This window comes from Uranotaenia lowii, chromosome 2 (genome assembly GCF_029784155.1).
Source record: "Uranotaenia lowii strain MFRU-FL chromosome 2, ASM2978415v1, whole genome shotgun sequence".
Classification (NCBI taxonomy): Eukaryota; Metazoa; Arthropoda; class Insecta; order Diptera; family Culicidae; genus Uranotaenia; species Uranotaenia lowii.
The window spans coordinates 259868097-259882933 of NC_073692.1; the positions used below are offsets into that span (position 1 = coordinate 259868097).

The 14837-nt window shown below is 35.8% G+C and overlaps 2 protein-coding genes across 3 annotated transcripts in view; both read left to right on the forward strand.

The window, feature by feature from the left end:
- The window catches only part of LOC129745165 (potassium channel subfamily K member 18), a 260383-nt gene that overhangs the window by 57309 nt on the left and 188237 nt on the right, over nt 1-14837 (forward strand). The window lies entirely within an intron of this gene.
- Nucleotides 746-14233, forward strand: LOC129742554 (peptidyl-prolyl cis-trans isomerase D-like). The gene is made up of 4 exons (XM_055734464.1): nt 746-785; nt 12823-13064; nt 13126-13443; nt 13509-14233. The coding sequence occupies exons 1-4, from the start codon at nt 746-748 to the stop codon at nt 13977-13979; spliced, it is 1071 nt and encodes a 356-aa protein (XP_055590439.1). The 3' UTR covers nt 13980-14233.

A 14837-nucleotide genomic window follows, 5' to 3' on the forward strand; every position in this document is an offset into this window, starting at 1 on the left:
CTCTAATTTAGATACTGTGAAATGGGGTGATTAGACACGAACATGAAAAAAAAAAGGTGATCAAGCAATCCACAATTTATTTTTTCTCTCCTTTTAGGATCAAAACATCATTTTATACATTGCATTAAAGCGAATATAAATTCTATTTCGAAATTTCATACCATGAAAAGTGTTGTTTGGAATCACTTTAAATAGTGATGTGATGTGTCTACAAGTTTGATATATGACGAAGAACTGTGTCAATAAAATCAAAAAAGGCAGTTGATTCAATCGCATTTTAAGAAAACACACTTGGGACAACTTATTATGGGGTTAATCAGGACATGTCCTAATGTCCTTCCCCCAAGTTTGTGGAAAATAATGTAGAACTGAGGAAAATTTACTTTTAAGATGATCCTAGAAGAATAGGCCAAGGAGGAAAAAAAGTCTTCAATTATTAGGATTTCTTGCCCCTGGAGTTAGGCATCACAATCAACATTTCTTCAAATATAAGTGTGCGTGATAAAAATGGTGTTTAAGTACTGGGTGAAAATATAAACAAATTTGTTAAACGAAATACTATGCATTGATTTGCATTTAAAATGATGGAAGCTAAGATGAATGCATTTTATTAAGGCACAGTTTTTATGAACACGAGCTTCTCAATAAATAAGTAACTGTCTGTCCCTATTCACCATATTGCACAATAATAAATGTTTGAAAATTTATAGTAAAAACCAGAAACACCACAAAGCTGAGGAGCAACATGCGAGGTTTGGAGATTGAGCAGGAGACCGCCTCCAGCAGTACTTTGCAATAGTTCATCTACCGTTCGATGTTCAAGCTGATGATCCAAATTCTGGTGACCTGGCCTGACTAGGGCCTGTCGTTTTTGTAAGGATGTCAACGATATGGTTGGCGAAATTTTAGATCAAAGAAAATTATCCAGGGATCAAATCTTGATCAAAATTGGGGCTGACGGGGAAGGTGGTTCTTTTTAAATAGTTCTGTCTATTTTATCAAACAAGAGGAACTTTACCGATAAAAAGCGGCATATAAGAAAAGATACAGGATTAAAAATGATGTTCATTTTGGCTCTTATCCCCAAAGTTCTGGAAACTTACGATGATAGAAAACAGGTTTGGCAGAAGTTATTAGAACTAAATCATATGGAAGCAGTTGTTGCCGGAGATGTGAAAATTATCGATTTAGTTTTGGGAATAATGCTCTCAAGCTTTCGTTGTCCATACTGCACATCACCTAAAAGCAGTTGTAGTAAAGAGAAGTAAGTAATAAGAAATATAAGAAGAATTAAATTGTTGAATAGAAACTGTCTAAAGATTTGTACTAGTGGATAGGAGAAAGCCAGTGAAAAAAGAGAGGAAAATTTGTATACAAAATTAGGGAGAAAAATTTGTATGGAATGAGTCGAATTAGAATTTGAGAGAATGAGAGAAAACAGGGAGATTATCGAACCAGTACAAGGACGAGAGAAAGATCTTCAGTTTGAACAAGATAGTTCTCGAGAATAGACGGTTTAGTAAGCAAATTTGACATATGTTTAGTACAACATTTCATACGAATTCGCTTATTGCAGGTACTGGACCGCTCTGACGAAGTATTTAAAGCATGCCTCCAAGAAGAACTTTGTCCACACTTTGTCGAGACAATTGGCGAATGCGCAAAGGTTTGGGAAGAAGCCAAGCTACCGGATCTATAAACTGTTCATTTCGATTTTGCGACGAATTGGGCGAACATGAAAGTGACTGAGACGTTAGAACAATATGGTCATCAATTACTTCGTGCCATTGTATTGTACAACAGCTCTCATATTTAACCTTAATTATTAAAATAAATCCCCATTTGTTTTGAAATTCTAAAAATTTCATTATTCATTTCAATCTGAAGTCATTGAAATACAATCTATTAGTTGTTCAAGACGTATGAGCAATTATTTAAGTAAACACACATACATTAATACAAACACATATTCATGAAAACTTGCACATACACACATACATGAGCAAACACACATCCATACACATACCTACAAAGATATGGAACATTGTTTACCAAGACTTCTATGATGGCTTAAGTTTTTCATGAAATTTTCTTAACAAAAATCTAACAAATCTATAGGAAAATGATTTAGTCCTCCGGTGGAACATTTTAGGAAGGGGAAGGCGAAGAACCCAGCTGGTGCAAAAACTAGATGCTAATTTTGTTTAAATAAAGCATTTCCACCAGAAAAAAACCGTGGTAGGTTAGGTATGAAAGTTAAGGAAAATTATAAACAAAAACGGAAGCCAAGCTTTAAAACTATCCTTTTATGCTAAACTTTTAAGTTAAAAACAAAAATCAATATTGCACAAAAACATCGAAGCTGAAATGTTACGACAACACATCTCTTAAAATATAAATCGAATCCATGTATTAAACTAACATAAATAAAAAAGATTTTAAGTAAGTGAAGAGACACCGTGGCAGCATTTGACAAAATTATTACGAAAATAGTCCAAAATTAGTACCGATTTACCCCATTTTACGGTAAAAACTTTTAAAAACAATTCCATATCTGTCCACGTGGAAATCTAGGGAGGGTGATACGGGTTTGCCTACTGTCCACGGAGGGGGTCAAAAATCTCATTTTTCTGTCCATGTGGTATCTGAACAGCCCCTCAGAAAACAAAAGCATGCTGCGATCGATTCGAAAACACAATGGCACGAAAATTAAACTCCACTACGTTCTCGACCTTACTGAGTGACCATCAAACACGTGTGTTAATAATTTTTTGTGAATTTTGAAGCAAATTTCAGCCTTTGTAAGGTAAGTTTCTGCTAAAATATTTAGGTTTCAGTTACTTATCTACAATCTATTAGATGGAAGTTACTATCCGCTGGAGAACAATGTATAACTGGATCCTAGAGAAGATTAGCGTTGGATTTGTGGAACAAAAAAAAAATTAGGCTGAAGGGCAGTTTCATGGAAAATACGCCACTTCCAAATTTGAAGGAAAAGAAGTTCGGAAGGACGTATTCGATTTTTTTTCTAGATTTTCGAAACGTTGCGCTAAATCTTGAAGCTTATTCTGCGACTCGAGTGAAGTGACTTACGAAATTTCATATCGTTTTGCTGGTTTAAATGGCCTCTCTATCCTTGAAATTTTCGTTCGGGTGAGCTGTTATTGGTCTTCAGAACTCATCGATACACAAATTCTTTTCTGAAGCATGTTGTGGAGTCGGGACCAAGACGTGAAATTTCGTGAGTCACGTCACTCGAGTCGCAGAATAAGCCCCCTTGTCGCATTCGTTGTCTAATCGAACAACTGAACGAAGATTAGTTAAAGCAGGATTGAAGCACGGAGTAAAATCCTAATAAATTTGGTTGGAGAAAATCCCTCGATTGCTGCCGAAATTATCAGCAATAGTCCTATTTGCCACTGGTAGTATTCGTGTCATAATTCAGGGTGTTTCACTAACACTTCTTCATTTTGGGAACATTAACCTAAAAAACGACCATGTTCGTCGGCCGGCTACTCGATTTTTGCACTGGAATTTTTGGAGGTTGATTGTCCCGTTCTCGTCAGTACACGACAATGTGGCGCCAGTTAATGTGGGTGAGAAATGTCAAAACAACTCTATTCGAAAAATCACCCAGTCATGCCCATCGTTATTAATGCAGAAGAAGCTGTGTCTCTGAAAATTGAAAGGGAATTTCAGTAAAAATCAATATATTTTGATGAAGTCGGTATTAAAACAGCATTGAGCAAATGTTTTGCCAGCATACCACAAGGTTTTGAAAGCAAAGGCCTACCCTCCTCAAAATGCGGTGTCTATCACTGATAGAGGAGGGGAGTTGCAAGCTCTAGTGGATCACGATTCGGAGCGATTGTTGGAAGTAGGTACTTTGGAGACGTGGTAGCTCATTAGATGCAACGAATGAACTCGAGTTGCTTCACAAATGGGGATCTGATGGAAGCAGTGGTCGGAAACCTGATGGAAGCAATGACCTAAACTGGGAATTATTAAAAAGTTGGAGAGTAAGTCTGAAAGAAGAAATATACTGCTATCTATAGCACAGCGGTTCTAACCGTTGTACGAATCGAAAAATTGAAATTCGAAAAGGAAAGTTGGTGCAAGCGTCGTTCTGTCATGGCAATAAATGTCCAAAAACTAAGTATAATCATAAGCGTGATAAACATCACATTATAACGGTGCAACTTGAATGACCATTGCACAGTGGTCCAGAAATGAAATTTAGCGGGAAACAATTATTTGCGCTCTTGCCTTAGGTTTAAGACATTTGGTGTCCAAAACAAAGTTGTACAACATCACAAGGCGCTACTTTTGAGTGAAATTTTTTTAGGGTGGTTCATAAAACTCCTTAGATACGAAAATTATTTTTTTACTGTAAGGAGATAGTGCTGTATTATGTTCAGCAATTATGTAGAACAACATAATTGTTGAAACTTTGTAGAAGACTTTGAATCTCTATCTATTAACGTTTAGGTTTTATGATGATTTTCGTGCACAAGTTAGGATGGTCCTACAAAAACAAGTTTTTTTGTTATAACTTTGTTGGGTATCAGCTTATCAAAATCATGTGTTCGCAAGTATTTAGCAAATCATTATGCGCATCTTTTGTAGCAAACAGATTTCTGATATCTGCTTTTGATTCGCAGTTATCATGAATTTTGTGTTCAAAAATGGCCGTTTTGTATGAGCCATAACTTCAAATGGAGCAAACCAAAAAATTCAAACTTTAATTCGTTTGAAAGAACATGTTAAAATCTACATTATATCAAAAAACTGGAGAGGTGTTTTTTGTTTAAAGCTTTTTATTTACATTTGAACTTTACCAAAATTGCCATTTTTCATAAAACAAAATATATCACTTTTGCTCTGCGACATGGTATTCTTCTTTGCTTTCGCACCCTTAGTCAATAATTCTAAATTTTTTACCACTGCAAAAGCAGAGTTTCCTATTCATAACCTTTTGTAAAAATTTTGAACGACTAACAAAGCCAGAGGGGCAGAAATGAAAAAAAAATGAGGATTCTTGATTATTAATGTATAGAACCATAAACTGAAAACAATGAATTACTAGCTACCCCCCCCCCCCCCCCCCTTTCTTAGAAGGAGTTATTATTCACTTATGTCCTTTTGACTGTGAAAGCCAGTTTGGTTTCTCCGGTGATCATTTTGATCAAATCCAAGTAAACCATACAGTTTTCAGTTCAAGAGTTTCGATTATTCGTGATGAACGTTCAAAGGAAAGTTATAGTCGTTCACAGGCTGAATGGGTTCTAGTGAAAAAAATGTGGTTGAAGTTCTGTTAAAAATGGATTCGAAGCTTTTGAAAATAAAACATTGAAAAAGAAATTAATTAATTAAATTAATTTGGTGGGTCATACAGTGGAAAGGTTATTGAAATATTTACAATATGATTCTACATTTCCGGAAAAAATGCTTCAACTGATTTTCAAATGGGGAGCATATGGTAGCTCAAACCACAACAGGTATAAATTTATTTTGAACGAACCTTCATCTTTTGATCTTCAAATTATTTCAATATAGATTTAATCAATCATTCATTGACGAAGATGATGAAGGAGACATGCGTGAATACAGCGATTCACACATTTTCGCGGTTTCTCTTGTTCCGTTACGTCTCGTAGATAAATCTAATGGGATACAAAACGTTATCTGGAGTAACGATTGCCCATCCTCAGTGAGTTTGTGCAGACCTATTAGGATCATTTTTGCTAAGGAAAATGCAGATCTAACAAGATTCGTTGGAAATGTTCATGAAGATCGCAGATCGTCTTTGTATGGACAAACCTATTTGAAGAATCAGGAAAACCAATATAGAAGTGAATGAACGGCGTCAAAGTTTTCTAAACATACTACAAGAACAACTGAAGTTATGTATTGATGAGCCTAGGGTCACCGGTGGGAATTCCAATACAGGAAATATTGCCAGGAAATTCTTCGAGAAACGGATTGAAGTTGCACGAATTACGGGACTGAATGTTCAGCTTTTGGAAAAGTTTTACGTGATTTTAACCATTATCAGCTCGTTTGAAGGGTATGCTGAAGAAACTCGGGTGCTTTATAACAATTTATATAGCTGGTATTCCGTTTCTCCAACCGTACACAAATTGTTAGTGCATGGAGCAGCAGTCATAAAACATCATATTTTACTCATAAACATGTGAAGCTGGTGAAACAAGAAACAGAAGTTTACGAAGATTTCGAGGAAACCACTCCAGAAAGTTTGATCGTGTGGTTAGTCTGGAGGATGTTTTTAAAAGACTCCTGACATCAGATCCGTATTTCTCACTATCAAATAGAAAATGTATAAAATATTCAAAAATCAGCCTTCCTGAATGATTTGTGACCCCTACACGTTTTTTATTAGTTTCATTATTGCTAGAATATAAGTGTTTTTTTTTGTTTTCTATGAATTTTTTATTGATTTCTCAAATAAACTTTTTTTCCGTTTTTCCGTTTCTGTTAACTATAATGATGATATAAATGTTACGATGTGTACGGTTATTCCTCACGCAGCCAAAAGTAGTCAAAAATAAAATAGAAAGGTTATATGAGAAATGGCAATTTTGGTAAAGTTCAAATGTAAATAAAAAGCTTTAAACAAAAAACACCTCTCCAGTTTTTTGATATAATGTAGATTTTAACATGTTCTTTCAAACGAATTAAAGTTTGAATTTTTTGGTTTGCTCCATTTGAAGTTATGGCTCATACAAAACGGCCATTTTTGAACACAAAATTCATGATAACTGCGAATCAAAAGCAGATATTAGAAATCTGTTTGCTACAAAAGATGCGCATAATGATTCGCTAAATACTTGCCAAACACATGATTTTGATAAGTTGATACTCAACAAAGTTATAACAAAAAAACTTGTTTTTGTAGGACCACCCTAACTTGTGCACGAAAATCATCATAAAACCTAAACGTTAATAGATAGAGATTCAAAGTCTTCTACAAAGTTTCATCAATTATGTTGTTCTACAAATTGCTGAACATAATACAGCACTATCTCCTTACAGTAAAAAAATAATTTTCGTATCTAAGGAGTTTTATGAACCACCCTAAACAAATTTCACTCAAAAGTAGCGCCTTGTGATGTTGTACAACTTTGTTTTGGACATCAAATGTCTTAAACCTAAGGCAAGAGCGCAAATAATTGTTTCCCGCTAAATTTCATTTCTGGACCACTGTGCATTGGAAGTCACCCATCAGATTAATCCGCCACTAAACCATCTAGAAGACCTGATCGCTAGCCGGCTGCGTCTTAACTGACGAGAGACACTCAAGCTACTTAACTCGACTCTACTCTCGTGAGGGAATGTGAAGTGCAGTGGTACTCACCCATACAACATTATGTACGCTACTCACACATAATTTTATCCTGGCAACAGCTAAAATTTTTGCCCAAGAATTTAACATACTAGACAATGTTAAATTTAGCGAATCTTGGGGGCGTAATTTTAAATTTCGTTGTGGGAACAGGCGATTTAAGCTTTCAGGAGAAAAAATGCTATGTAATAAATCCAGCGTTGGGCCCTTCAAGCTACGTTAAGGAGCGAAAACTTACTGCTAAACGAATATACAATGCGGATGAAACAGCTTTTTTTTACAAAGTTTTGCATGGGTACACTTGGGTACATGCTGGTGAATCTTCTGCTTAAGTTAGGGTCACATTTATGCCCTGTTCTAACGCTAGGGGTAATCACAAGTCCCGATAATTCATAATGATCGAAAACACCAAGTGCCTTCAAAGTGCAATTTATACCATCAAATGTTACCCCACTTCTTCAACTCAAGGACCAAAAGTTAATTAAAATAATCAAAATAAAATATCTTGGAGAGCTACATAAATCTACTTTATGTAATGGAATATGAAGATCTATCTAAAATTAGTTGCATATAGGCTACGTAATGCAGGTTTCGCAATCAGCAATTTAAAGGTCCTGGAAAAATATTGGATGGATTGTAGGGTCAAATCTTTGCAGGACTGAATTGGATTTCAACACAATTCAAAGTATGGATTATCCTGACGAAGATTTTTTTATTGGCGAAAAGACAGACACCCATATAATCGTTCTAGTGAAGAATAAGTAGGGGCGACAAAAATTGCGACGAAGCAAAACAAAAATGTTGATGATTTTTTTTCTTACTCTGTTGAAAATCAGAAATTCAACAAATTGAGGCTTTAGAAAAATTTTAAATGATAAGATATTGAAATAAGAGACGGAGTTTGAATGCCCATATCAGGCAAGTAGAATGCCTCTATTAAGAAAAAGTAGGTTAACCATATACATTTTTTACTTTTTATCAATGTAACTTTAAATCTTAGCTTTAAGCATAATCAATCTGACAGTGAAAATAGAAGAGCTTAATACTGATTTGATAAAAAATATATGGACGGAATATTACCATTTAATGGCATCCCTAACTATGTTTTATGCAAAACAAGTGTGATATCTAAAATTTAGATAAAATTTCTAATTTATATCATATTTAATTTATTAATACGAAAATATTGCAAGTGGAGCTAACGCCTGGTTTCGGAAATCGGCTATTGCGGGGACTTTTTTGATTCTCAAAAAGTATAAGAGATTTCAACACACTAAACTTGGCTTTTTATTTTTTTGATCTATTCTTAAATATGGTTATTATTAACTTAACTGAATAGCCCCCAAACCATCGAGTATTATTGCAATATAAAAATCTATAGCTGATCTATACATCTTATATATAAAAATGGAGGCATTTTCTTTGTAACAACATCACGTATGAATGGTTGGTCGGAATGAAGTGAAATTCGGTATCCGAGGGTTTTTTGGGTCAGGGTTGGTTTGTATAATAGTTTCAAGGATCTCACTTTTTATGGAAGGTGGTCCCAATACAAATTCAACTTTATTTGTTACGATTTCCATAAGAATCTATTCGCGAGCACGATGCAGTTAAGGACGTGTAGATGAAACTAAACATTTATTACGATTTATACTTAAGAAGGTAAAACGCAGTTTACCGGGTCAGCTAGAATCTACAAAAAAAAAAACAAATAGCTCCATTGATGCAAATAAATAAACGAAAGCACTTCCTATCCTATAATATGTTTTCAAAGACAAAAATAATCTTTATAATGCTTCAAAAATTTCATAATTGTTATAAAATTTTTCATTTTTTCCGGAGCTTCTGTCAAAACGTCTTTTTCAACCATGGCCTACTGAACGCCTAAGCCCGCAACCCTGGCTTATTCAATTGATAAACTGTTGTATATTTTATAGTAGTATTCTTGAGATCGCACAAGCTAGGGATCACATACTCATGTTTGGACGCCCAAATTTCTTCTGTTGTATCCGATGTTGTATCCGACATCACAAAGTAATTTTAGCTGGAAAAGAAAAATAATACGATTAAATTGCAAAACAAAAATTTTCATCACTGAGTGATGGTATTCATAAACTTATTTGAAAATTGAATAAGTGTAACCCACTTAAAAAAACTTTCTCAAACTAAATGATAGTATCCAATATTTTAAGAAATATTCGGAGCAAGATCGCTATACCTATTTCAATTATAAAAAAAATTAACGGCTCCTAAAATAACACGTTAACTATAAAAACTAATAACAATTATATCCAATGCACATTATTCTCCTTCCTACCCCTCCGAGAACTCACTTTTTTCTTTTATTACAAAACTTATTTTTCGCCATTCTAAATAGGTGCTCTCCACCTCTTCGCATTATATGCCCAAAGTAATTCAGCAGAGCTGATCAATTCTTCTATTTATGGATTTACCCCTTAGAAGCTTTCGAATCTTCACTTTTTCGTTGGACCCTTTTCTGCAATAAGTCCAAATCTCTTTAAAGATTTTTTTTTATATTTATCCATTTGCTTTCTGCTGCGCTTAGCTAGTGTTGAAGCTTTTGTATCGTAAATCATCGAGGGAGCTATCACAGATTTGTATATCAATAATCCGATTTCTATAGGTGGGTTGAACTTTTTGCAGGATTTATAATCATGATTTGGCTTGTACCGTTCTTTCTCTGAAGACGTGCAGTTTCTAGAACTGTTTCTAAGGCTTTTAAAATATTGTGCAGTTCGCTTCCCGACTGCCCGACTATTAGAATGTCATTGGTGAATGAGAATATGTACGGTACTTTAATATTTCCTACACCAATCAAATTCAGCTCTGGTACACTACATTTCAATTTCTCTAACATCTTTTGAATTACAATGTTGAACAAGAATGGCGAAAGGGAACACCTTTGCTCTACCTCCTTGGACCACTCATTATTCCACCTTTTTCGCGACAGATTCTCTTTAACGCACTGAATCACCCTTTTAACTACGTGTGTTGGAATCTTTATCTCCAAAAGCATAGTTCCTAGCGAAGCCAGACAAACATTATAAAATGCTTTTTAAATATCTATGGCCATTATAAAACACTATTTCCCCGTATTCCAGAATGTTGGAAAATTTTTAAAGTTATGATCTTCGTTTGTTTGTTTTATTATAGAGGCTTGCTGGGTAAATTCGCCTCTGTGAGATCTTCGTTTAACATTATGTTCAATTTTTCAACCACAGTTTAAAAACTTGAAACTAAATGTTTTAAATTTTGTTTGGCTCAAGCTGTTGTTGAACAAATTCAACTTAGCACATTTTTCAGATCATTTGATACTTGTAAAACATTCCGGTTTTCGGATATAGCTGAGAAAAGTTTTCTCATACTCACATATTTGACAGCTCACCAATGTAATTTATGTAACGATGAAAAAAACGGCATTATTTGCTACAAATTTCTGCCATTTCCTACTCCGAATAGTGGTTTGAATAAACACTGATTCCATCTATAAATTCGAATGTTTCGATTTCGCTCTGAACCGATATTGCAAATCTGAAAAGCTTAAATAAACATGTTTAAATTGTCATAGATAAATTTTCTTTATTTCCCAGATTTCCTGTTTAAAATCGATGCCCCGAAGATTAAACATCGTTATTTACCATCCCAATGTTTGTCCAAAAAAAAAAACACACAGTTATATAACCCTGGATGCTAGCCCGCTGAACGACAAAGACCGATGCTCCCCATACAAACCGAAAGCAAGTTCAGTGCTGTCATTCCAAGCGTTTGTCGACCCATTTGGTCTCTCTATTCTGCAATATCACCATAGATACACAGCATCAGTCAGGGAGCAGTGCGATGCACAAACATTTACTTTTCATCAGTCTGACCGCATTTGTCGTGAAATGAGTTCGAAATCTGTGCCAGCGAGCAACAACTTTACGGTTCCAAATGCACCCAGCATGTTTTATTTTTCACAGAACCTGGGAAAACTGTAACTGGTTCGGATGATGCTTTAGTGTGGTCCAGAAGATTGAAGTCCGCCTTTTATCGCCCTTTCCGACCAATTTTCAAAGTCGACATTTCATTTCAGGTGTCAAATACGAAAATGTCTACGGTTTCGAATGAAAAGCTGAAGCATAATAGGTCTTTTTTCCGACCAAACTCGATCTTCGTACCATTTTATTTCAAGATTGTCAGTTAACACCAAAATAATCAAAGGTTGTACTTTGTACCACCCGATTGTCTGCCATCTACAATTTAATGAATTGTATTTGCTGGTCGACACCAAAGCGAATAGAAATCGGAAAATAATAATAAACTGCACTTGATTGGAACTATAAATTGAGCACCTCCCTCACTCGCAGACAGATAATGTGCCGTTTGTGATTTTGAACAGCAGCGCAATCGATGGAATAGTGTGAACAAAAAATTGTTATTTATGCACCACGCAGGAAATCGAACCGATTAAAGACAAATTTAATGGGGATAAACAGGGTTGTGAGAGAATTTTATATCATTCTTTGAAATGGAGCTATTGATGAGAATGTTTTAGAACAGCACTGATCCTGATTCAAATAAAATAAAAATATTATATTTATTTGAGATTTTCCTCAACGGTTCCTAAAAGAAATACATCCAGATTTAACTTTTTTTCTCCGATCAAAGGAGGATTTATACGGATTATTTTGATGTATTAATTCGAAGCTTGTGTTGTTTTGAAGTAATATCTTACCTGTGCGACGAATTTTTGTGAAAAAATTAGCTTGAATCACGAGACCCATACAAAATTTTAAAAAGAAAATATCGAGAAGAGAGGCAGAGGAATGTTTTTGTGAGGTTTGTGAACACTACAAAATTGTGGAACATCCAATATTTTCAGACTAATTTGTGGTTTTACAAAAGCCATAAGGCATAAAAACATCAATTGCAGTAATTTTACTTAGTGAACAAATTTTAATGTCTTTCTTGTCACTGATGTAAGAAAAGGCATATAGGTTCAGCATAAATTTAGGGGTATACATTCTAACACAATAATTTACTTACTGCGTATTACTCACTTACCTAGTTGAAATCTTAGGGACAAAACTTTTGACGGAGGAAATTTGAACTGTTTACAAACGTGTGCTACAAAACAATTATTTCCCAGCGCGTAGGAATGCAAGGAATAGACATTTAAGGCGTTTCTTGACTTTGCATTCTTATGCATCTCTCCCCGCATGAGCCAATACTGTACGCTGAATCTTCCGTATCATTCTATTCTGATTACATTAATAGTAACGTTCGATATTGCATCTTGGCTAAATGTGCCTTTGCTTGAACGGATAAAATATTATTCCCGAAAGATACGATGAATATTCTTAGGAACAAAATGATTAATTTTGCAACGCAATCAAATGATAGAGAACTATTTAAGAAAGATACAATTAATGGTCTTCAGAATTAATTGAGTATTTTAGCAACACGCACTTCTTCGCTGTCACATCAACACGCGTTGACGGCGGAAAACTTCCGGGCCCTGTGCACCGGAGAGCGGGGCCATTCGACCACGACCGGGGCCCGGTTGCACTATCGGGGCAGCAAGTTCCACAAGGTTAAATCGCTGTTTATGTCCCAGGGAGGGAACATCGTCAACTACAACGGTTCCGGCGGGGAAAGCATCTATGGGCGATTCTTCGAGGATGAGAATTTTTCCCTTTTGGTTGGTGTTTTTTTTTTGCTTTTTGGTTTGCGTGTTAAGAGAACTGCTTTATTTCTTTTAGCATGAAGATGGAGCAGTAAGCATGGCCAATTTGGGCAGACCAAATACAAATCAGTCTCAGTTTTTCATTACCTCCGGGGAGTGTCCCCATCTGAACGGTACCAATGTGGTCGTCGGCTACGTTATTCGCGGAATCGGAGTTATCGGAGAAATGGAACGTTTTGCCAGCGAAGAGGGCGAGCCAACTAGGGAGATTGTGATTGCAGACTGCGGCCAGTTGATGCCCGGACAAGATTGGGGTTTGAACGATAACGATGGGACTGGAGATTGTTTACCGTTATTTCCGAAGGACTGGGAGAAATTTGAGGCGGACTTTGATGTAGGAAAACGTCTTTAAAGAGTCTTAAAAGGATACCCTGCTAAATTCCCTTCTTTTGATTGTAGGTAACGGAAATGCTCTCTCGCTTGGAAATGATTAAAGCGGCAGGAAATCAATACTTCGCTCAACGGAATTGGGTCGAAGCCTGCCGACGGTATCGAAAAGCCGAACGATACTTTAACTTTTTCAACAACAAAATTCGTCGCTATGAAGATCGCACTCTTCTGGAGCAGTTTCAGCTGACCAATTGCCTGAATCAGGCGGCCGTTTTTCTCAAGTTGAACGACTCCACGGCTGTGCTATTTGCCTGCAACGCTGCCTTGGCCCTGGATCCGGATAATGTGAAGGCATTGTTTCGACGCGGTCAGGCCCACAATCGTCTGCAGAACTACGAGCTGGCCATTGATGATTTACGCCGGGTCCAAGCAAAGGCTCCAACCGATAGGCTCGTCCAAGCTGAGCTCGACAAAGCCAAGACCGATTTAGGATGTTACCGGGCTCAGCAGCGGATTGCTCTCACTAATTTGTTCAAATAATCCACCCGTGACCCGTGATTTATTCAACTTTTTCCCCAAAGTATAAGTAATTAGACATATTATGTCTAAATGTGTTGTGCAGTCATTGTTTAAGCATCACTATCCGCCGACCGGTTTGGCAGTGATGCAGCAGCAGGCTGCAGTTCGTAAGTGCTGCAGCGATGGAACATACGGAAGCTGTTCCTGCAAACATCCGCGGAATGTTTGTTTTTTTTTTTAAATTAATCATTTTAGAGGAATAATAAACTATAGGTATGTGAAATAAAATGAATAAGAGTACATTAAACGTTTTTTTTTATTTTTTGCGGAAATCCAATTGCAATTTATAAAATTAACAAATCCCCCAATTGGGTTTGAATCTTTTCATTATTGGGTGACGATATGCTCTATCGTTTCCTTTTTATGAGAGGATCATTAGATAAAGATAACACGAATGATCAAACCGTTTTAGAACGAGTAGAAAAAAGCAAAAAAAATGAATGGTTACTCTACTTAACGACCCGTTCGCTGTATCGTAAAGTGCGTCCAAACGATTCCATTTCATGGAAAAAAGACTACCTTAATCGTACATCAATAATCCAAAACTATAAAGCAAATCTTTCGTGTGTCTTAGGAGGAAGATAATGGAAATCGTTATTGTATAATACTGTTCTATGCGGGTCCCTAAATGGGTATTTAAGATATAAACATATTCATTAAAATAATAATAGTGATTGTCCGAAAAACATTATTGTCCTTTACCCATTTTGATAAGAGGGAAGAAACTAGTTTGTTATGGTTTAAGATAAAATATATGATTTTTATTTTATCTACAATATTTAGATCTTCAGCACTGAAAGTATTGGCTTGTGGTACAAA